The sequence below is a fragment of the Sceloporus undulatus genome, chromosome 6, assembly GCF_019175285.1.
Source record: "Sceloporus undulatus isolate JIND9_A2432 ecotype Alabama chromosome 6, SceUnd_v1.1, whole genome shotgun sequence".
NCBI classification, from domain to species: Eukaryota; Metazoa; Chordata; class Lepidosauria; order Squamata; family Phrynosomatidae; genus Sceloporus; species Sceloporus undulatus.
Window position 1 is genome coordinate 49,741,029 of NC_056527.1, and position 24,285 is coordinate 49,765,313.

Consider the following 24,285-nt stretch of genomic DNA (forward strand, 5'->3'; position numbering starts at 1 on the left):
CCTAGGGATGTAAGGAAATACTGAAAATGTGCAGCATTGTTAAGTGAAATCTCAGAATCTTATGGATATACCTGTCAGTGGTCAGGCACTGGGGTGGGGGATCAGAGGTAAAATGCACAGTTCCTCATCCTTTCCCATGTATACTGCATGCCATCTATCCTATATCTCAATATTTCTAGCTCCATTACTTTTGTACAGCCGTCCCTTCATATCTGTGGGGATCTGTTCTGGATCTTCCCCAATGGAAAGCAAATTCCACACACCACCATTGGGAAGAACAGGGTGGAGCCATCCATAAATCCATGGATGGCAAGCCCATGGATAGGAAGGGCCAACTGTACACCAAATTCCAAATAATTTAAATCTCAGTCATTAAAGCAGAACATGATATGCCACAAAAAGATGTTGGGACCTTGATAGGCAATTTTAGAGGCCAAAATCTTAATGATCTGGTATACACTACTTTGCATCAAATCTGTCTCGCTAACTATGCATGTATACCATTTGGAATTTTAAGAAACAATATCACAGAATCATAGAGTTGGAAGAGACCACAAGGACCATCGTGTCCAACCCCTGCCATGCAGGGATGTACAATCAAAGCACTTCCAACAGATGGCCACCCAGTCTGTTTAAAAACCTCCAAAGGAGACTCCACCACACTCTGAGGCAGCATATTCCATTGTTAAACAACTTTTACCATCAGAAAGTTCTTCCTAATGTTTAAGGGATTTTTCCCCCTGTTGTTTGAATCTATTTAATATTTGAATCCATGATATATTTTAATTTAGTATTTTAGTCTTTCAGTGGAACTTTAACAATAGAACAGTACAAAGGTCACTTTAGACTAGAGTAAGAGAATATATAATCATCTTTCTCTTTCAAATGCTATAGGTGTTTTCAGTTAAAAGAGTTTGTAAGTAAACTAAAAATGATTACCTGCAATAAATTAGCTTTTGCTACATTCCTTTGTTGGTGAGGTAAAATCAGCTTTGCTATTGTATAGACTCCATTCTCCTGAGAAAATACATATTAAAGTGTAAAGAAATAAAGAAGAATCAAATATTAAATAACTACTTACACTTTCTTACATGTTAGTTACAAATTCTGCGAAATTATACCAAGAGAATCTATTAGCTCTTGTGTGTAGTGGGATATGTGGTTCTCCAAGGTCTCCTTGGAGGCCAATATGACTCCTCTGACCTCTGACAGTTGTCCATCTCTGGTTTAAAGAATCTTCTCTTTTCTGAAATATCCTATGAAGAAGGTGATATTCTCTTTTTGAAAGTTCAATCAGTCTTTCCCCATCTGAACAATGCTGCCTTTAGCCCCACACTTTCTCTCTAAACATGAGCAGATCAATATCTCTCGGTGCAAACAAATATTATTCATCCATAACTTATCAAACACACATTAAAAAAATTCTTACCTGAACTACTTGGTGAGCATTGGTATCATTAAGAACCAGTTCGGTAATTGCAGCACAACAAGCTAGAATAAATAATCACAAATATACATCTCAAATTACTCTCATGCAGGAATTGATAATGTAATGTCTACTACATATATGTATTAGCCTAAATTCAATTGGTTGTCCCAACTATTTAGGCCAAGATTTGCAAAATACAGTTAGCAAAGCCTCTACTCATTTTTACAAAGTCTCTTCATGCCCACTCAGCCTTTTCTCCCCTCCTTGTCTTCTGTCTAGCTAGAGATTTTTAATATCACAGGTACTGGGCCAATGATGGAGGTGGGTTGGAGAAACACAGACTTTCAAATGTTAGGTTGCAAAATCATGTCTGCAGTAAATAAAACAATAAAAGCTTGAGCTAGGAAAGAATGGGATCCTTCTCCAGCCAATTCTCTGGTATCTATGGCTTGAGACAGATGGGCCCTTTGTGGTGTGGAGGCGGCGCAACTATGGTTAGGGACTGTGCGGCAACCGCACGGTCTCTAACTCTAGCACGTACGGCAGCGCTGTAATGGCGCCACCCCGTGTACACGGGTGCCGCCATTATGATGTAACGAACGCATAGCGTCGCCACGTTGCGCTGCACCAGTTACATCATGAGTGCACCACTGCCGCACTCATGACGTAACTATGGCAGTGGGGGGGGGGAAACCATTTTTTCCGAGTTCTTTTTACTCCAGATCGGCAGCATGTGGTTTGGGGGCTGTGCAGTCCCTCCGGAGTAAAAACAGGCACCGACAGGTTGCCATTTTTTGGCGGCCTATACTGAGCCTTCGTGTGTCTGTGTGAAAAAGATAAGGTAAACAGCAGCTGTCTCCAGAAGCTCTTACTAAACATGTAATAGAAGGAAAAGCAGACAAGTCTTCCTCAGCAGGTATTCCTATGCTAATGAAGAAGAAAGAATTGATCTATAAGTTTGGCCACGAAAATGGAAATTATAAAAGAGTGTATGCTTATGCACAGCTTACCTGAACTGATTGTTTCATTTCATATGTACATATTGTTAGTTTTGGATAAATATTTGCTGAAACACATTGAACTGCTCTTCTTTTTTATGGTGCAGGAACCTACAGCTATTTTTCCCATGTTATTTCTGGCTCTAGTACCAAATTTTCTGTTAAAGAAGTAATGCCCAGGAATACATCTGCTTCATTAAATGAAGCTATGTCTGTAATCATGTTTGCTTTTGCAAATTTAAACAGAATTGTCAACTATGCTGCTGAAATATTAGCACATTATACTTCTAGTGTCTACTTAAAAAATGAAAAGGTAACACATACATGTTGGCAGAACAGGCCTGCTTATCAAGGAGTGTTATTCCTTGTAGCTCTCCAAATGCACAGTCAGTTTGAATCCCAGCTTTGTCTCTGTGTAATGTGTGAAACTGCCCTAAATCAGGCAATGGCAACTGTAGTGGGTTTGGGGGTCAATCTTCTGACTTCATGAAGCTACACGGACTGCCCATATGGCTGACATGGAAGGAGTGCTCATTCATAAATAAAGTTAATAAGTACGTACATAACATGGTTGGCATGCTTAATCACAAAACACCCATTTCACATTAATTTTCACAATAATCAAATGTAAGGAAGAGGTGCAGTCTGAGGTCCCTAACTGAAAACCACTCATTAGAACTTAGTTTTCTGCTTCAACAGAACATGGATGCAAACTTTCTTTTCCCATCATCTTATTGCTTTCCCTGCTTTCCCTGCTTTCCCTTTTCATTTTCCCATAACAAACATAGCTCCAGAAAAAATCACACATCCACATCACTACAAATTTACAGTTTGACTACCAAACTGACTATTTAATCTCTGAAAAAATAATTTCTTTAAACATTGCTTGGACAGAGAATATTGTCCTGTGTGCTAATCTTAATAAAGCAATTTATAACTGATGTACCAGCTTGAAGAGAAAACATATTTTCTTGTATCTCATGAGGACTTAAATCTTCTGAGAAGTGAAACTGTTGGATTCTCCCTGCTGCATTTGCACTAGATAAACTTCCAATGGAAGAACGATCTGAAAATAGATTTCGCTCTCTGAAAAATTTTTAAAAAAATATGCAGTCAAAAACACATTTATCTGTTAGCCATTTGGCAACTGAAAGCTGTTTGCCTATAAATTACGAGCATAAATGTTCTATACATATTTGAGTATGACAGTAAAAACCAAGTTGACAGTTTAGAGTAATAGTTAAAGAAAACTGTAAAACAGGACATCAATAAAACATCTAGCCAGATATTTTTAGATCATTAGTGTTATGAAAACATGTGTGAATAAATTAATGGTTATTTACTGTTTTAAAGTAAAGAATATGACACAGAACAAGAACTGAATGCTAAATCTTCAATAGAGAGGATTTGTGGAGAGAAGGAAAATGTGACAAAAGTAGATTTATATATACATACTGTATATACTCATATGTAAGTCTAGAAATTTAGGTTAAAAAAGTGGCCCAAAAAATCTGAGTCAACCTATCCACGGGTCAATGTAAATAATGTATTTTAATTCATATGTATGTATGTATGTGAAAGGCAAGAGTGCCGTTTGTTATGGAACCAAAGACCCCAATTCTACTCTCTCATCCATCCAGCCTTTAGTATGAGCACAAATAGTTATGCCTGCTGGAATTTTGTAAGTTCTTTGGTGTTGTTTTCCTTTGCTTCGTCCTTTACATCCTTCATCAAATGCCCCTAAGTTTTACCCTTGACTTATCCACAGGTCATATCAAAATCCATTATTTTGGGCCCAAAACCTGCCCTTGACTTATATATGAGGACGTCTTATAGTCAAGTATAAACAGTATATCATAAAAACAAATGTGCAAGAACTGGTTTATACAAAGTAACAGACTCTAATATATTTACCATTAACAGCTATTAAAAAAAAACACTGCTTGAACATTAAAGGCAGCATTAGGAAGCACATTTAGTTGTGCATTCCATTATATTCTTTTTTAAAAAACAACAGCAACAACAACACTTTTCTACATACTTTTGACAACAGTATATATCAAGATCCCAAATGCACTGATAATTGAGACTTTCCTGCCCTCATCCTGCAGCCCCACATACTTCCTAAAACCTACTCCAGAGGGTTTCTCAGTTCTCCAGAGCAGATTTTTAAGGTGAACAAGTGGCTTCAAGAAAGGTGGGGGAGGATTGTTGCTAATTATAGCAATTGCAGCAGGTTGCAGAGGGAAAACATCATATCCTGGTCTTTGCTTTTTACATTTTCAAGCATTTGGATGAAATTAGCTCAGACAGAAAACATTTTAAAAAAACCACCATAAAGAACAAGACACTACCAAATATTTAATCTGATATTCTGAGGAAGAGAATTTCCAACTGAATGCCCTAGTTACCAGAATTACAAGAATAGACTATTCAATTGCATGCACAATCAGGACGTAAGGGGTTGTATCCTACGTTAGCTGCATGTAGTTCCTGCTGAAATCAAGAGATGTCATAATATAATCTAAGTCACATGAATATAAATTGAAACAAAGCACAAGCAACAGTGCAGTCCTATATACAGGTATTTCTATTAAGCAGTATGAGGCACTGAATTCACACATAACACATATTGATTCAGTGGTACCAATTTTCACAAGATGTTGTGCAGATAGATTGCTCTGAGAATGAAATATTTTCAGAAATATATCTGTGACTGAAGTAGATCTATGGAGCTCATTGTTTACAAAATCTGAAAAAGCTTGTGGGTGGCCTGATTACTTACAACTGCAAAAAACTTACCCCTGTAAAATATGAAGGAGTTGCTTAATACCACCCCAAACACGGATTTCAATACTGGTATCAGGATCTTCACAAATCTGGACTAAAATCCAAACTATGCTCCATAGTAGCTTTATGTGATCTGAATGGAGCAAACTGAGCAGGATGGGGACACCTTCATATAGTCTGACTTGCTCTTTGACTTGGGATTCTATACAGAGCAGGCGGAGCAACTCTGCTGTCAGCCTGCAAGAAAACCAAGAAATGATTATAGCTAAGTAATTAAACTGTAGTCTTCCTATATACTCATCTATAAGTCTAAAAATGTGTGCCCAAAATCCCAGGTCGATTTATTTACGGGTCAGTATGGTAATGTGATAGCAGCTCTTTCAGATTTCCCCATGCAGTTTCTTTCTGTTCTGAGCCAAGCAGATAGAGTCCTTGGTGATTGATTGATTGATTGATTGATTGATGTTTGTTTAATAGTCCCTCTCCCGTCTGTGCGCTTCACTGTCTCAGGAGCGAAAGCCAAAACACTGAAGCATCATACCGATTGCTGCTTCCCTTGCCCCTTGCATACACACACTGAAGGAGCCTCCACGTTTTACACTTGACCTATCCACGGGTCATATCAAAATCCATAATTTTGGCCACAAAACATGCCCTTGACTTATACATGAGGTCGACTTATAGTCGAGTATATACGGTAAATCATCCAGACAAATATCTCCATATATATCCACTGTAACACCTAGAAGCAAGTTATATTGTAAATATGTTTTAAAGTCATGTACCTATGTTATTAGTCAGTTTTCTTCTTCACCCTATTGCTATAAATACCATTTTCATTACTCAGATAAAAACAAAGGATGACTATTTAGCATTACAAGTTCTACAATTAACTATTTAAACTTCTTTTAATAGTCAAATGCATTAAGTCTATGAATTAAAAAAAATGGAACACACATAAGTATTCTACCTTTTAGAGAGTAAGTCATATTCATGCAATATCACCAGCAAATTCTCCACCACATTGAGCTCACTTATTTTTTCTCTGCATTCAGGACTAAAATGAAAACATAATATGCATTAGTTTTGAAAACTGTGCAGGGCTACTGTATCTTCCAAAGCATTTCTTTGAATGTATGTTCCCTAAAGTCACACAACTGATACTGTGTATAGAAGTGTAATTTACCCTTTGTCATAATTAAATGATGCAAGTTTCAACTATAAACGTTTTAAATCAAACAATACAAATGGCTTTGCTCTATTTCCTGAGTTGACAGTACATGCACTTGGTACACTGCCAGGAGAAATATGTTGTATAACACTAGTGCAGCTGTTCTAGAAATGAACTTGTCATTCAAACACAGTGAACCCCTAGTACAGTTATAAGGAGACTGTGGCCTGTTACAGACAGGCCAAAATAAAGCTGCTTCAAGTCTCTTTGGAGGTATGGTATTTCAATGATGCATGCGTCCTAAGAGTCCAAAAGCCACTGGAGGACTGGAGTGCAGCTTTGGTGTGGCTTTTGGACTCTTAGGACTCATACATCATTGAAATACCATACCTCCAAAGTGACTCGAAGTAGCTTTATTTTGGCCTGTCTGTAACAGGCCTGTATGTCCTTCCTAAGGTCCAGACTTTAAATCCATTGTATTTTAAAAGGCTATTTAAAAAAAAAACTGTGTTCAATACACATTGCAGAAATAATCCAGTTGTAACTCCTTTAACTGCCCTGGCTCAATGCTAGTGAATCCTGGGAACTGTAGTTTATTGTGGCACCAGAGCTCTCTGACGCAGAAGGCTAAAAGTCTCACAAAACTACAGTCCCCAGAATTCCCTAGCATTTAGCCAATGTAGTTGAAGCAGTCTCAAACTATCATTTCCGCAGTGTGTTTTGGACCTATAGGAGACTATAAAAATCCAGCATTAATTCACTCTCCCAGGGAAAGGCAATGGCAAACCTCCTTTCTTGTCAAAAAACACACCAGAGTAGACTCTCTTTAGGGTCGCCATAAGTCAGGAAGACTTGAAGGCACAGAACAACAACATGCCTTCATATTTTTTATGATAACAAGACTATAATTTGATTATTAATCACAAATTGCACTCCTGTTAAATACACATTGCCCATCTTCCCAATCAAAGACAAATTAAAGATCATCACATTGAATCTTACCTTTCAGCCAAGCTCGTAAGAGCAAGCAGTGCACCCAGCAGTACATTATTTTCTCTTGCTCCGAGTAAATTGATTAAAGTCTGAAAAATAATTATTGAAAAGATAAAATAAAGCTATTGCTTAACAACTTCCATAGACACATAGCTGTTTTTAAAATGGAAATTCAGCAGACTTTTATATTAAATAAAATATATTAAATAGTGTCTTTACTCTGAGATAAAGAGCTAAGTAATTCAACCCTGGTTTTGCCACAGAGTTTCGAGGAATCTCTGCAGCAAAACGAGACCATTCAGATACCCACCCTGCTCCTCATCTTGTTGGCCACTGCTCTGCCTGAGAACCCACTCCTCACCTCAGTCACTGTGTCTGACATGGAAATGGTGCCTGGCCACATGGGTGCAGCCAGGCGCCCCATTTCCACATCAAACATGGGGGGGGGCTTCTTAATCAGAGCAATGGTGTGGGAAGGTAAGGAACACATGCCAGTCCCATGTGTTTAAGGATAGGTGTGTGAACACCCACCTGTCCCTGCGCTGACCCAGGAACCAACTTGGGTGAGAATTGAGGTTAGGAAAGCATGGGCTTGGCCTATGTTTTCATGGCCTATCTGCTCAGGCCCCCTGTCAACAAAAATGCTTAAATGATCTAACCCTCCCCAAAACCTGCTATTTAAAAATGTGCAGTCAAATCCTTTTAAGTACTGTTGCTGCCCCATTTTCATACAGGACATATAAGTAATATAAGGGCAAGAACTTGTTTCCCTGAAAGATGAGCAACAATGAAACAATTCACATAAGTAATATTCACTCAACAGAACCTGTTCACACTTAACAAGCAGCAGTATGGGACACCCCCCCCCCCGCCATCCCCAACTTCTTTTCATGTCACCCTATGATTGTTTAGCTATAGTAAGCTTGAGACTGTTTAACTGTGCAGTAACTGCAGCTTCTTTCCATCTAAATTCTCCCAGCTCAAACACAATAAGTAAATACGAACTACACAAACAGTCCTACCTATACATACACATACTAGTCTGAAACAGCATTAGAAAAAGCCCCAGAAAATGTTTCTCAACCTCTGATACATCAGTATACATCAAACATAACTTCTGCAGTTTTGATACCACTTTTATTGTCATGGCTCAATGCTATGCAATTCTGGGAACTATGGTTTGTTATGGCATCAGAGCTTTCTGACAGAGAAGGTTAAATGTCTCCCAAAACTACAGTTCCCAGAATTCCATAGCATTAAGCCATGGTAGTTAAACTGGATTATTTCTACAGTACAGATGCACAGATAACTTATCAATTAACTGATTCATTACTTTTGAATCTAATCAGAATTTTAAAAGTACAGCCATATTCACATGTGGGATAATTCTACTATATTTAAAAATAATTTTGGAAAACCCAGAACAGAGCTACAGAAGCTGATTAATGAACAGATGTAGGTTACTTACTTTATGTGCTCCACTGGCTATAACCCATTCTCTTTGAACTTTAATAGCTGATAGTTTTTGAAAAATATCTGTAGAATGAAGAAAATTGTGTAAGTTGCAAAGGTGTTATGTTTCCTAGCTAAGGGGAAAAAATCCAAAACTTAGGTATAATTCTTAAAATAGCAAATTGTGTTCACATGTTAGCAGTTTTTGTCATTATTAAAAATCAATACTGCAAAATAAACAAAGGTTAGCTTAGAAAGGTGTTAGTCTTGAGATTCAAACTTACATGTCATGTTGACCAATTTGTCTATATTATGCTGTTGCTCTCCATAGCCAAGATAGTCATTTGCTACTGCATCCATATACTTTAGGTGAGAAAACATTGAAAATATGTTATTACACCAAAAAGGTATAGAATGTTAAATTTAAAAAAATACACTTGTGTCAACAGTAGATGGCAGACTTGCTTCACAAATACTACAAGTTCTTTTTACAAAACACTAACTTAAACTCATGATACTGTATTATGAAAGCACATTGAAATTGCTATAAAAGGGACTTCTGCAAGGAACTGTGGAATATAGGTTTCTGTATCCAACATTTTTCTAATGAGAAAAAAGTACAAAACATAAGTCTTGTATTCAAAGGTCCCTACTGAGTCATCTTCATCTGAGGTTGGGGAAAAACCTGTCAGGAACCTCAAAAGCTGCTGTTAATCAACATAAATATCAATAAACTATGTGGACCAAAGCTCAAACTCGTTACAAGGCAGTTTGCCAGGCTGAACATGCTTCTAGGGATGGTTACCCTGTCCTTCTGCTTCAGCTATTATTATTTAAAAAACAAGAAACTGTTATTGATAATTTAAAAAGCTACTAGAAACAATTTTAACTTCTCCAACATACAGCCACACAATACTAGCAGTAGTAAAAAGAAGCTAATAATTTATCTAAACTGACCAATGCCAATGAATGGTTAAGGAAACTTCTGAATTGCTTCAACTGGCAGTGTTAGAATAATTATTTCCCACATTCATTAAGTGCATAACCTGTGAACGGTTGCTGAAATTGTTGCTGCTGGTGGAAGCAGGATCAACAATTTCCCTAACTATTCATAGGTTATGCGTTTAATACTGTTCAGATATGATTACTAGCATCCTCTTAGCCTTTACTAAAATTGTAGAGCCCTATTTCTGTACTAGAAAAAGTATAAATGTAATAGTAGGTTGATATCTTTTATCCAGAAATTGGAAACACTGGTTCTTTGGATGCTGCTACACTATAAATCCAATTACTCCTGAAAACTGGACATGATGACTAGGTTTGTCAGAATTTGGAGTCCAACAACATCTAGAGAATTGCTGTTTTACTACCTCTGCTTTAACATGACCAAGACTAAAATAATCACAAAATAGTGAATTCACCAAAATGGATGTGGGAGATAATTATTCTAACTTAAATAATTGCTATTAGGATGTGAGAAAACAAAACAAACGCAGGATTCTTTATGCTCAATCATATATTTTTATTTCCTTTCCACTCCTCCTTTTTTGTTCGTTTAAGGACTAGCCTGAAGAAGAGTACAGTGGACCCTTGTAATACACTGGGGTTTGGTTACAAAACCCCCCATGTATAAAAAAAATCTGTGTATGCTCAAGTCCCATTAAATATAATGACATAGCAAAACGGTGTCCCTTATTAAAAATAGAAAATCAAGGTTTCATATTTGAAATTTATACTTTTTTTGAACATTTTCAAACTGTGTATGCTTGAATCCGTGTATAAAAAATCCGTGTATAAGAAGGGCCGACTGTACTGATGTACTCAAAAGCTTGCTTGCTGTATCTTTCTGGTGGTCCTCATAAAGGTAGCATGTTTATTATACACATGAACAAAATACACAATATTTATCCAATGACAGAAAAAATCACAGAATACAGCAAAAATGTGTTAACTGTTCCTTGTTGTGTGCTTTCAAGTTGTTTGTGACTTAGGTGAAAATTTCCAACTTAGGTGAAAAGGTGAACCTATCATGGAGTTCTCTTGGCAAGATTTGTTCAGAGGTGGTTTGCATTCCCCCCCCCCCCTTGAGTGGGATTTGAACCTTGATCTCCAGAGTTTTAGTCAAATGCTCAAACCACTACACCACACTGGCTCTCCGTTTCTACTATATATTTCAATTTTATTTTATTTTATTTTTGTCCAACAGACATCAACTGTAAAGAACAAGCCAGATGGCCCACCCAGCAGGTCAGAGTTCTGCTTTGTCAACAAGAGAGATGCCCTTTTTCCCCACAGCAAGTCACGTAAGAGTTTAATCAAATTACAAAGGACTGTAACTGCTACAATTCAGCAGAACTGTAGGAAGCACAATTTTGTGCTTCCTCGGAAACAGAAAACACCACATGTGTTTACACTGGTTCATACAACTTTCTTTTCAAAAACAATAACAACCTGCTTTATTGTAACTTTTGACCTTTATAAATTGCAAGTTAATGTGCAACAAAACATGAGGCAGAAAAGGGACCTTTACCTGTGCCAAGCTGTCAATACCTCCCAGGTTATAGAGAGCCTCCTATTTGAAAGAAAACAAATTAAACAAAACAAGTAGTATGCTGAAGTTCCAAATGACATAGACATCTTAGCACTTAATGATGATTCACTCTTAGTTCACCAGTGGTATAATCCTAAACTCATAATGTGGATATCAGAAAAAGCTGGATCAGTTAGATTTCAGAAACGTGGCTGCAGGCAAAATTCTTAGCTATCACAGGTTTTTTCTAGATGAACTGGCTGCTTTTAACCTGCATACTACTGAAATTCGTTCCACCATGCTCAAAGAAAGTCTAAATTTGGTGTCTCATTTGGGCTACCATTGTGCTGAGAAAGCATTGGATATTTTTGGCTATGGGCATGAACCCATCCCTGCTTCACTTTATTTTGGCCCTTCCGTATTTGCAATTTAGCAGTACTTCTCGATGCTCACAGCAGTTTCGAAAATAAAAAGGGAAGCCTCTGTGCAAATGCTCATTTAAAGATTGAGAACTCCTCTGCTGAGTCAGAGGTGTTCACCACCCTTCACTGGCCATTTTGTACCAACAAAATTGCAATCTGCAGTTGGAAAGACCTGATGACCTTATGCAGCCCTTTGAAAATTTAAGACAAGGGCCATATTTGCATCTTTCTGGATCCTGTTACATTTTGTTCTTCTCCCACAACTGTGTAAATATGCCCTATACCTGAGTATTTATTATCACTCTGTACTCCATCTGAAGAACTGGGTTTACATCCACAAAAGGTCATGTGAAATATTTATTTTTTTAAATATTTCATTCAATATTTTCCCCTCCCCCTTCCTTCCTCCTTTTTAATCTAAACTAAATTTATACTAAATTTAGAGCCCACATAATTAATCATGCCTCACTTCATAGACTGTGCAGCATCAATGAATCATTTCAGCTGATGTCATCTGCATGGGTCTGTATAGACAGGCCAAAATAAAGCTGCTTTGGGACACTTTGGAGGTATGCTGTTTAAATGAGGCATGTGTCCTAAGAGGCTAGAAGCCACACCAAAGCTACACTCCAGTCCTATGGACTGGACCATAGCTTTGGCACAGCTTCTGTTCTTTTAAGATGCATGCATCATTTAATCAACATACCTCCAAAGTGACCCGAAGCAGCTTTATTTTGGCATGTCTGTACAGGCCCAATGATTCACTGCCATTATTCTTTTTTGTTACACAACAGCCCTACAAGGTGGCAGGTATTACAACTACATTATTGGCTCACCACCAGTTTAACAAGGGTTAAAACAATTGCACAGTTAATCAGAATTTGAGCTGAATGACTAGAAGTTATAAGAGGTGGAACAACCATTTAGTCCTGGTAAAAGGGAGCTATAAACAAAAGCCTGCCAAGAATTCCTTTGTCTCTATCCCAGTCTTTGTTCTGTATTGGTCTTTGCTTAGCCAGGCAGTGAAGACTTTGGCAAATGCTGAGTCTCCACCTTGCCCATGGAGACCACAAAATCACTCTTGTATATGTAAGCAGATTAGAGAGCAGTTAGCTATGCAAAAGGATTACAATTATTTTCATAGCTTGGCCAGTGGTGCAAATGAGACACTCTAAATCAATCTCTTTTTCAACTTTAGACTTGCATCTGAAATAGTGCCATGATCACGATTCTGGCAGCCTTTGTAGTGCAGTATTTCTTGTTTAGAAGTTGTTTTTTTCCTATCTTCTCAACTCACCAATTCTTGACTGTCTGGATATGTATGACTAGAATCCTCAGTTACAGAAGAAAGGGTTCAGGATAGTTACTCCACCTTCTAGGAGAGAGGAGTAGGGACAGACACTCAAGCCAGATAGCCTCCCTAGTCACCTTAGGACGGGGAGGACCATTCATTGGGTAGAAGTGATACCATGAAAGGGTTTGTGGAACCAGTGGTGAAAACACTTCTGAATTCATCTCTCTCTTTCTCACTAAAAGATAAGAGAAAGGACTGAGGATACTCTCCATTCTGTAGTGTTAAGCAAATTAGAAGGGTAGAGTGTAATTAGTGAATGACTTTTTACTAGCTTATTCTGAAATAGTGCACTTCTATTCAACTAGTGAGCATAGTGTCTTAATTGTTTACACATATTCCAGAAGAAACTGCTACATTCTGATTTTATTTTTCAACAGGACAACCACAGAAAAACCAACCTGATAGCATGGATCCCTCATTAACAATCTGACACAAATTAAAACTCTCAGAAAATGGATAGATGAAGCTCGGTTAGCCCATTCCCTGCAAATAAGAAGATAAAAATAGCATGCTATTAACTCTCTGTTGGTCAATTCCAGTTGGACAACTTCACCTAACAAACAGTAGTTAGAAGTGCTTTTTAACAGTATTCAAACGAGAATACACCAAATAAAACATACAACTTTCTAATGATACATCCCACCAATTTCAATACAAATCTAACCCATATAACTTTCTTTGAACTGCACTGAATCTTTAACCGAAACTGCTTCACTGTCTGGAACAGCATTTCCTAACTTGGAGTCATCCAACTGTGTTGAACTATAATTCTCATAATAAAATTGGTTGTTGTACCCCAGAACATCTAAAGGGTATTAAACTATGAATGCTGCTGTAGCACTTTTAGACACTTTCCTATACAAAATTATACTTTGAGATTTCATACCAATATAACATGAAAACAAAAAGAAGACAGTCCACAAAACTTGTCAACTGTATATTCAGACAGCTCTTTCATTAATGTATTTTTACATCTCGCAAAGTGTACTGAACCACTTTCTCTTTACTATGGACTCCTTGGGGTGTATGGTAAAAGATCCACATACATACAATGCAAAACATTTGTTTACATTTTCACCATTCCTTCCCAGAAACAGATATGGTTGATTACCGTGAAGTTCAATTCCATACTGGGAATCAAGCCAATGGCTAAAAATAATTTGATAAAAATAAAAGCTATGCTGCAGTGGATGTAAGTAGGCTCCCAAGGCCCAGGTTATTTTGGGTAATCTCTCTGGACCAAAAATTTACCAGACCCAGTGGCTGTTTTCCAGGTTCCTACCACAGCTGCCCTTCACTCATATATAAAATAAAATAAAAAAAATAAAAAAGATGATTTTTAAGGGTTTGATTTCAGACATGTAGAGTAAAAGAGAGATTTCAACCATTTTATTTCACAACTGATTACAATAAATGTTAACTTCATTTAACTATAAACCATAACATGATGTCTACTGTACATCCCCTAGAGAATCAAGTAAATTTTTTACAAGTTGATTAAAAAATCCTACCATAATTGGATTTAGTCACACATGGTGAAATAATTAACTGAAGTCCCATTCATTTCAACGCATCTTTTCCAAGTACTGTATGACTAAGGACCTAACCCCATTTATTTATACGTTGACATTTTACCTTTTTAGCAACAAGAACTGACATTTTTGGAAGCAATATGAAAACCATGCCTCAGTATTTTCAGAAATGTAACATGGCTTATCTGGCATGGACATAATGTTGCCCATGGGCCTCATGGAGCCCTGAACCTCATTTTTGTGATTCCTGAAGCACAATTTGGGGACTACCTTTGCCACCAAATCATACAGAAATCTCCACAAACAAGAGAAAATGTGCAAAAGTACCCCCACCTCCACAAACATCCTAGAATCCTGTATCTTCTCAATTTCCCATGTTTACAGATGCAGTCCCTTTCAAAACAGTAACAACACAATATCATTTCCTGTCACCATTTTGAGAAGGATTGGAGAAGAAAATGGCATTACTAGGGCTTTTTGTGGAGGGAGTATGTGGCCTGTGTTGTGGTCTATGAGAAAACAGACCCCTCACACATTTGCCCACCCATTTCGGAATGTAAATAAAGTGAGTGCAGCATTTACACAGATGAAATCTAACCTTTTAGATATTTAAAAAAAATACTGTTGGATCGGAAAGAGTACTGTATTATTAGTAGTTTTTAATGAACTTTAAAAGTACTGTATTAAAAGGCCTGTTACAAACTGAGAGGTATACTGTATGTATTCAACTATATAAATTGTGGGCAGGGTTTGGAGCCAAAATTAGGGATTTCAATAGGACCTGTGGTTAAGTAGAGGGTAAAATGTAGGGTCTCAGCAACTGGGGATGAGGATGGAGGGCAAGCACTCACCCCTCTAGCCTCTCCCCAGTCTGGCTGTCTCCTGAGAGGACAGTGGGGCTGTGGAGGGGGAGAAAGGGTGTTGAGACCCTAAGTTCTACCCTCAACATAGCCATGGGTCATAACGAAATCTCTAATTTTGGCCCCAAAATCTGCCCTCAACTTATCCCAAGGGGCAGCTAAGCTGGGGATGAGGCTTGGATGGCAAGCACTTGCCCTCCATATTCCTTCCCACCCTGGCTGTCTCCTGTGGCGCAGCCACGCTGGGGATGAGACTTCAGTGACTAGTGGTTGCCTTCCATCTTCCTTCACCCTCTGGCTGTCTCCCATGGGGCAGCCAGGCTGGGGACAAAGCTGGGGGGGGCGCGTATTAGTGCTTGCAGAAACACTTCTGTATTTCACAAATACTTCTGTCCTCCTCCTCAGTCCGGCTGTCCCTTCAGGAGACTGCTGGGCTGGGGAAATTTCCGTACTTACCTATGTATAAGTCGACCTGGATTTTTGGGCTCAATTTTTCTGTAAAACTTTTTCAACTTATACATGAGTATATATGTTAGTTTTGGGGGGCGGGGTGCTGCTTTTTGGTTCCAATATTGAGAGAAAGGAAGGCTATAAATGAAGCAAACAAACAAAGCTCATGTTTCTTACCTGCAAATAAGACGGTTCCTGACCAAAGCTGTGAAGATCTCTTGAAACAACTCATGCTGGGGATGTTGGCTAAAATTTCTTTCATTCTTGTAATTCATACTAAAAAAGCAAACACAGTACTGTATTTCACAAAGATGGAACAGGAGAGACTTTTGCTCATAAAGAAAAGAAATATATTACAAATTTCTCCTTAGATTACTTAACCCTAATAAAAATAATATGATTATAGAGATTACTAAGCCTCAGTCAGTACTCTAATATCAGAAAGAGCTGCATCCGTATATTCAACCATGGACAAATACCGGGGAGGTCCTCCCACTTTCCCACATATAGCAGCTCCTATGGGTATCTTCAGCTTCTTTGGAGATCTGGCATGAACTTACTGGAGGTGCCCATCAGAAAATGAACAGTTTCTGAGTCCTCCTAACTTGGGCTCAAAGAACATTAACATGCTTTGGTCTCAAGTTGGCTTACAGCTAGGCACAAATGTTCTTTGAGCCCAAGTTACAGAAACTCTGAAACTGTTTATTTTCTGATGGGCACCTCCAGTAAGATCATGCCAGATCTCCAGAGGCTGAAGATACCTATAGGAGCTGCAAGCTTATACTGAAGGGAGTTAACACCCTGATAAAGCTTCAGCATAGTACTGTTTGTTGTACTGGATTCCTGGACAAACTTTCCAGAATATCCAGAATATTCATTTCCTCCTGTATACAGTGACACAAGTGCACCAGAGGATGAACCACATGTGCACCAGAGGATGAGCAAAATCATAATTTCTAAACGGCCTTCAAATATAAGATAATAATTACAAGATGAATAAAAATGAATGTGACTGAAGGCTAAAATGGGAAGAATATTTATTCTTAGGCCTAAAAGGCTTTTTAGAGTCTTCAAAAGTTCTACAATAGGCATAGTAGGAAAGGAAGAAGGGAAATGTGTGTGATAGGAATTCATAGGATTCACACAAATAATCTAAACATTTATTATCTTTAATGTATTATACCTAAAGTGTTCCAGTTCAACAGCTTCAGTTGATTCTTGCCATTGACCTCTACATCTCTCTCCACACGTATTGCTAGAGTACTGCTCACACTCGGTCATGCTATTATTAGCACATTCAGAGTGAAGGGCTGGCAGCTGCAAATGCAAGGGAGATTTAATATTAAGCAAATGACATAAAGTAATTAAGCAAGCCTGACAAATATTTGTGATTATTACTAGGACACTGCCTCTCTTACTTCGTGCTAATATAAACAGCAGTTTTAAAGCCACCCTGGAGTTTTTGATGCTTCTTAGCTATGGCTATGTGCATAATACAAATGGATACAGCTCACATATTGAGGAGAGTACTGATGAAAAGACCATGATAACACACTAGGCATTCTCAGGGCCCAAACAGACAGGCCAAAATAAAGCTGTTTGAGTCACTTTGGAGGTATGCTGTTTAAATGACACATGCACCTTAAGAGGTCAAAAGCTGTGCCAAAGCTGCACTCCGGTCCTTAGGACTGGAGCGAGGTTTTGGCACGGCTTCCAGCCTCTTAGGACGCATGCATCATTTAGACAGCATACCTCCAAAGTGACCAGAAGCAGCTTTATTTTGGCCTGTCTGTTTAGGCCCTCACTGAGCAACCCAGCCTAAAAGCTATGCCCAGTATTATTGAACTGATAGAAGAAGGAAACCTACATTGTAACTTCTCACAAAATCTCCATAATAATAGATATGAAATCTGATTCAAATGGACTTCCTAACACAGGAAGACACCGCATAATAGAAGTAACATTTCTGGAAATCCTGAAGCAATAGGCAACTGGGTGGAAACAGGATTTCTCCCACCATGGCACTACCTTTCTGGAGTAGAGGCACTGCATGCTTTGGTAGAGTTCTCCATGTCAGACCAGATTTTGCTGAGGAGCCACAATAAATGTACCAGTCAGCTATTGGACACCAACAGTGTGTGTGTGTGGGGGGGTGACACTGGTGTAGGATCACTCAAAGACAACAGCACTGGTACCATAATCAACACTTTTTAATACTGAGCAGAAAGAGGCATGATGAATACCTTTTTAATGTCTTACACCATTAAAAAATTATGATAAGACAATCCAAAATAAAACAAAAGGTAGCCAGAAGGTGAGACTCCCAAATCAGATAGCACTCAACCAGTTACTGGGGTAGAGCACGTGACAACTACGAGGGAACACTGTGGCTAATGATTCTACTAGACTCAAACCAAAATTGTACAACAAAGACTTTTACAATATATGGAACAAGAAATGCCAGATGTCCAAACAGGGTTCATGAAAGGAAGAGGCACTAGGGATCATATTGCAAATATACATAGGATAATGATACCAAAGAATTTCAGAAGCTCAGCCTGTGGTTTATAGATTATAGCAAAGGTTTTGATGATGTATATCATGATGGATTATGGATTGCTCTTAAATAAATGAGTGTGCCACAACATCTGACTGTCCTGTGCTCAGATAAAGGACTACTGTCAGGACAGAACACAGGGGGTCAGGTAAGGCTGCATTTCATCAGATGAACATTAAGAAAACAGAAATAATGACCACAGATGACTTACACAACTCTAAAATAGACAATGGCTATACAGTACTGAATGCTTCAAGATTTTCCATACCCTGACTGCAGTCAAGATATCAGAAGACTGGAACTTGAATGGACAGCTATGAAGGAACTAGACCAGATCCTGAAGTGTAAAGATAAACTGTACACTCATCCCTCCATATTTGCTGCTTTGATATTTGTGGATTTGATTATTCACAGATTTGATTAATATGTTCTCTCTAGGAATATCTAGGCCCTTCAGTGCAACTCTATGGTCAACTTTAACTAAAAGTTTCACTGAAAGACCTAGAGATTCCTAGAGAGAATAATCTACTAGGCATTTCTAGCTCCTCCACTGCAGTTCTATGGTCAGTGTCTGTAGGACGTTGACAACACAGTTGCACCGGAAGACCTAGAGATTCCTAGAGAGGTGTCCTCTTGGGTAAAAGCATGGTGGTTTTGTTATTTGAGGGTTTTCCATATTCACAGGGGTCTTCTGCCCCTAACCCTAGTGAATATTGAGGGACAAGTGTATAATTGAATACTAAGGTTAGAATTGCCTATGCCATCGTATTTCCAATTTCCATGTATGGTTGTGAAAGTTAGCCAGTGAAGAAAACTGACAAGAAGAAAATCAACTTATCTGAAATGTAGAGCTGTAGAAAAGTTCTATGAGCTGCTAAAAAGACAAATAAATGGATGATCCTAGAACAAATCAAGTTTATTGCTTAGATTTTGTTGTGCAAAAGTCTTCGCACTATAGATATAATTTAGTAAACCTTTGCCTTAAAAGTTTTGCTGGGCTGCAAAAACAACTGAGGGGGACACATGCAACCAGTGGAGCAGGTATTGCCTACCTCTGTATTGTGGAGTATCAGAAAGAGAGAGGGAGTATAAGGTTGTGTCAGCAACTATGACATGCAAAAATGGCATCACTGAGTAGAGAAATAGACAATCCAGTGCCTGACCTTCTTGCAGCCTATTACAGTCTTGGTGCAGTCTATTTTATACAGTGGACCCTTGTTATAAGCTGGGGTTTGGTTCCAAGATCCCCCGTGGATAACAAAATCCATGTAGATGCTCAAGTTCCATTAAATATGACATAGCAAAATGGTGTCCCTTATAAAAAATGGGAAATCGAGGTTTGATATTTGAAATTTAGATTTTTTGTAACATTTTCAAACCATGGATGCTTGAATCTGTGTATAAAAAATCCATGTATAAGAAGGGCAGAGTGTACTTTCTAAAAAGCTGTAATGCACTTTGTATGAAAACAAAACAAAAGAAGAAAAAGAAAACAAATACAGTGGGCCCTCCCCTTATGCAGGGAGATCCGTTCCGGATCTCCCTGCATAAGGGGAAATCCACGTATGCTCACGCCCATTGGTTTTCGTGCTACGTGGCTTCCACTTATGTGGGAAGCCACATACAGTGCACCCACATATGGCGCAGGCGCACTGTACAACTCTCCATGGTACAGGAGAATAAAGGCAAACTCATTAAATTCCTTCTTTCTCATACCTCCTACTCCTAAACAGGATCTAGAAAGATCACTGTGGGAAAATGAAATTAAAATGGTTTCCTAATTTCATGTTTTGTATTAATAAACAAATCAGTAAAATGAAATTAATAATTGCTGTCCAGTTTAATAAAATATTAGCTCAAATATTGGCTATTGAAAAATACCTGTTGCTTGCTTGACTGGACATTTAGAAGTGCGAGAAGCCTTTTAAGACCAGAGTGGTCCCTATAAGAAAAATAAATTATGCACATATTAATAGCACATTATTACATTCCCCTCATTTTCTTGGTGTATAATGCTGGTTAAATCATATTCATGTTGATATTTCTGTGATAAACATTTCTAGTATTGCTTCAGCAGCCTACCCTTTCCACTACCCCATGCTTGTATACATTTCTTAATCACTCATTGTCTCTGCCAAAGTTAAAAGGTCTGAACAAACTTCGTGACCAGAGTAACAGTTACCAAGTACACATAGCATTTCAGATTAATCTGTTCTGTTCAACAGCTGGTGCAAATTCCAGAGAGTCACTGCTGACATTTATTGAAAATCACAGTACCCTTGAGGTTTGGTATCTGTTGCCTTTTCTGAGGTCTTCACCTTCTTTGGTTGATCAGGCATTGTATGACATCAAGGCATCAAGATGAACATACTGTCTTTAAATGGAAAATAAAATATAAAGAATGCAGTTATTGTTTTGTCATTACATGAAGGTCAACAGAGAAAGAAACATAATTTGTTATAGATCAACCATTCAAAATACAAACCTGGAATTGAAAGCACTCTTTTAGGTTGGGCCACCAATTCACATTTACTAGCGGAAGGGTTTTGTTTTGTTTTGTTTGCCTCATTTCAAAAGCCCATGAACAGGTTAAACACTACATATCACCAATCCATTTTAAGATACCACTCCTTTTCAGAGTCATTTTCTCTCCACCATAGATGGGTGCAAAGTATAGTTGGAAACACCGAATTAAATATTTCAGACCTTGGTCACAGATAGTATGCAATAACTTTATCCAACTTCTGTAACTTGTCATGACTCGCAAAAAAAATTAAGGATTAAAGTTGAATGGCCCCTAAAATTGCGGTTTTTACAGGGCTGTTTGAATGGCTTTTATGCGTTCTAGAATCAGAACATTTCAAGAGATGTTTCCCTAAAAAACAAAACAAGAAAAGTAAGCAGAGGCTGGATGGCCATCTGTCGGGGATGCTTTGATTGAGAGTTCCTGCATGGCAGGGGGTTGGACTGGATGGCCCTTGTGGTCTCTTCCAACTCTACGATTCTATGATTCTATGTGGTGATTTAGAAATCAGTGCCCAGAAGCTTTCCTCAGAGGTAAAAACAAGTGTGGCGGTCACAATACAAAAATGTGTCAGACATCAAGCTAAAGACTCCAATTGTACCTGTTCATCCATTTGACTTTCTTCTCTAAATCTGAAGCACTGGGCCAAGGTTAGGGAGAGGAGACACTTGAGAGACAGGATTTGCACAACCAGCAAATAGCAAATGGGGACAGGTTTTTGCTGATGCAGTGAAAATGTGCTTAAGTATGCTGATAAAAATAGATACAGTAATCTACCTTGCACATTTAACCTATGCAACAGAAACACTACATCAAGGGGAAAAGTTCAGCCCATAACTGAAGTACACTCATTATGCTTTTTCAAATACTTTCAGGAATACTACATCCACCTGCATACACAACATACTCTATGTGTGAGTGTGTTTGTGTGTATAACCTCAAAGTACAACACAAATGGACAAGTATCTCAACCTTTACCTCACCTGGATGCCTTAATTCCAGAAATTAATCTCATAAAGAGTAGATTTAATTTGTTGCAGGAAAATACAGATATTTTGTAGACTTTCATGCGTTAATGGGCACCTCAAGCCACTGTCCAAGACTAAATTATAATATGTAAATAGAGATAAATGAATGACTGGAGAAACAGATTTAAGATGCTTCTGCTTATTTGGATTTCTGCTTGTCTCACTCCCTCTAAATGATTTAATATCTTTTGAGTCTTTTAAAATTGCTTTGTACCATATAAATTTGATTTCACAGTGTGGTTTCCCTGAAATGCTCATAAATAGGGTGGGATATAAATAATTTAAACAAACATGCACATTTTATATATAAATGTGCCTTCAATGAAGCTAATTCATTACTAATATTTGGGATTGCCAAGGGAAAAAAAACTGGAATCGGCTCAAATTGTGCAAGCGAGGAAATTTCAGCAGGTGTTTCTTTTTACCTAGTCACCTGAGGAGCAACACCTACTGAAATCCTTGCTTCTCCAAAAGTCGCTTTGGACTTATGGCGACCCCAAGGCGAACCAATCTTGGGGTTTTCATGGCAAGCTTTGTTCAGCGGATGTTTGCCATTGCCTTCCTCTGAGGCTGAGAGAGTGTGACCTGCCCAAGGGCACCCCAGTCGGTTTTTATTCGTTTGTTGTTGTTGTTGTTGTTGTGTGCCTTCAAGTCGTTTCTGACTTATGGTGACCCTAAGACATCAAGGAGTTTTCTTGCCAAGTTTCTTCAGAGGGGGTTTGCCATTGCCCTCCCCTGAGGCTGAGAGAGTGTGACTTGGCTAAGGTCGTCCAGTGGGTTTCCATGGCCGAGATGGGATTTGAACCTTGGTCTCCAGAGTCATAGTCCAACACTCAAACCAGAATGGCTCCCATAATAAACCAGTGATTATTCAGAGATAAAGTTGTGTCAATCTGTAGCATTAGAGACGTAGAGAGCTCTTGTCGCACCCTTGAAACTCTATGATAAGAAAGCATGAGCTTTCCTAGGCTTCAGCCTACTTCCTCAAATGCATCTGAGGAAGTAGAATTTAAGTCTACAAAAGCTCATGCTGCCAACTTCTTTTTCAGTTTGGTCCAAAACAGACTTCAGAAATAATCCAGTTTGAGACCACTTTATGTGCCCTGAGGCTCAATGCTAGGGAATTCTGGGAACTGTAGTTCTGTGAGACATTTTGGAGTTGTCTGTCAAAGAGAAAGCTCTGGTGCCACAATAAACTGCAATCCCCATGATTCCCTAGCACTGAGCCTCAGGGCAGTTAAAGCAGTCTCAAACTGGATTATTTCTGCAGTGTGTGTTTTGGACCTTAATAGTCTCAAAGGGGCTACTGCTCTCTAGATACTGAACCAGTGGTTAATAATGAAAGATGTGATAAAGGTCTTGAGGAGGGGTGAAGGCAGGGGTACTTTTCCTTTACAAAGTCTATGCTGGACAACCCAAACAGGTTCCCTCCAGTGTTCCCCAAACTGTGCCCTTTAAGGGAATTTTGGACTACAGCTCCCAGAAGCCTCAGCCATGTTGGCCAGTAGCCTAGGACTCTGGAACACTGGTCAAGAGTGTGATCCGTCCTGGAGGCACCAATGTTCTTATCTATAGTGCATTGATCCCCAACCGGTGCCCTTTTAAGGGATTTTGGACTTCACCTCCCAGAATCCCACGCTATTGGTCAACATGGCTGAGGCTTCTGGGAGTTGAAGTCCAAAGCCTCTTAAAGGGGCAAAGGTTGGGGACCACTGCTCCAAGCCATGGGACTGAAGTCCACATCCCAAAATCTCTCTTTCTACTCACATACTTCGCTGAAACCGGCGACCCAACCGAAGTGCGCCTTAGCCAATCAAGGCGCCCCTTCTTCCCCGAGGTCAGCTTGCTTTGGCCAATGGAGAGGCTGGATAGTGAGAGGCGACAGGACTCCGGGGAAAGGAACTAACGCATCTGACGTTGCCATGGGGACGGAAAAAAGAACTGACTCGCCGAGTTTCCCGTGGGCGTGGCTTCGTCGGTGACGTCGATTCCCTCGCTTTCTCTGATTGGCTAATGCTGCCTCCCTCTTTTAGAAGTGAAAGAATGAGGAACTGTGCCCCTTTAAGGGAATTTTGGACTACAGCTCCCAGAAGCCTCAGCCATGTTGGCCAATAGCCTGGGATTCTGGGAGATGAAGTCCAAAATCCCTTAAAGGGCCAGAGTTTGGAGAACACTGCACTTTAGGCAAGTCACAC

The 24,285-nt window shown here is 38.8% G+C and overlaps 1 protein-coding gene across 3 annotated transcripts in view; it reads right to left on the reverse strand.

The window, feature by feature from the left end:
• The window catches only part of NEK10 (NIMA related kinase 10), a 102,173-nt gene extending 78,168 nt beyond the window's left edge, over positions 1-24,005 (reverse strand). For all 3 annotated transcript variants that reach the window (XM_042476564.1, XM_042476565.1, XM_042476566.1), the window contains exons 1-15: positions 23,858-24,005; positions 20,816-20,912; positions 20,420-20,480; positions 17,165-17,298; positions 16,159-16,257; positions 13,538-13,622; positions 11,364-11,405; positions 9,118-9,196; positions 8,850-8,917; positions 7,391-7,470; positions 6,188-6,274; positions 5,230-5,454; positions 3,374-3,513; positions 1,430-1,491; positions 940-1,017 (exon numbers count right to left, since the gene is read on the reverse strand). In XM_042476564.1, the coding sequence (XP_042332498.1) occupies positions 940-1,017; positions 1,430-1,491; positions 3,374-3,513; positions 5,230-5,454; positions 6,188-6,274; positions 7,391-7,470; positions 8,850-8,917; positions 9,118-9,196; positions 11,364-11,405; positions 13,538-13,622; positions 16,159-16,257; positions 17,165-17,298; positions 20,420-20,480; positions 20,816-20,877 (1,302 nt within the window). In that variant the 5' untranslated portion in view covers positions 20,878-20,912; positions 23,858-24,005. The remainder of the gene's footprint in view (positions 1-939; positions 1,018-1,429; positions 1,492-3,373; positions 3,514-5,229; positions 5,455-6,187; positions 6,275-7,390; positions 7,471-8,849; positions 8,918-9,117; positions 9,197-11,363; positions 11,406-13,537; positions 13,623-16,158; positions 16,258-17,164; positions 17,299-20,419; positions 20,481-20,815; positions 20,913-23,857) is intronic.
• Positions 24,006-24,285: the final 280 nt, after the last annotated feature.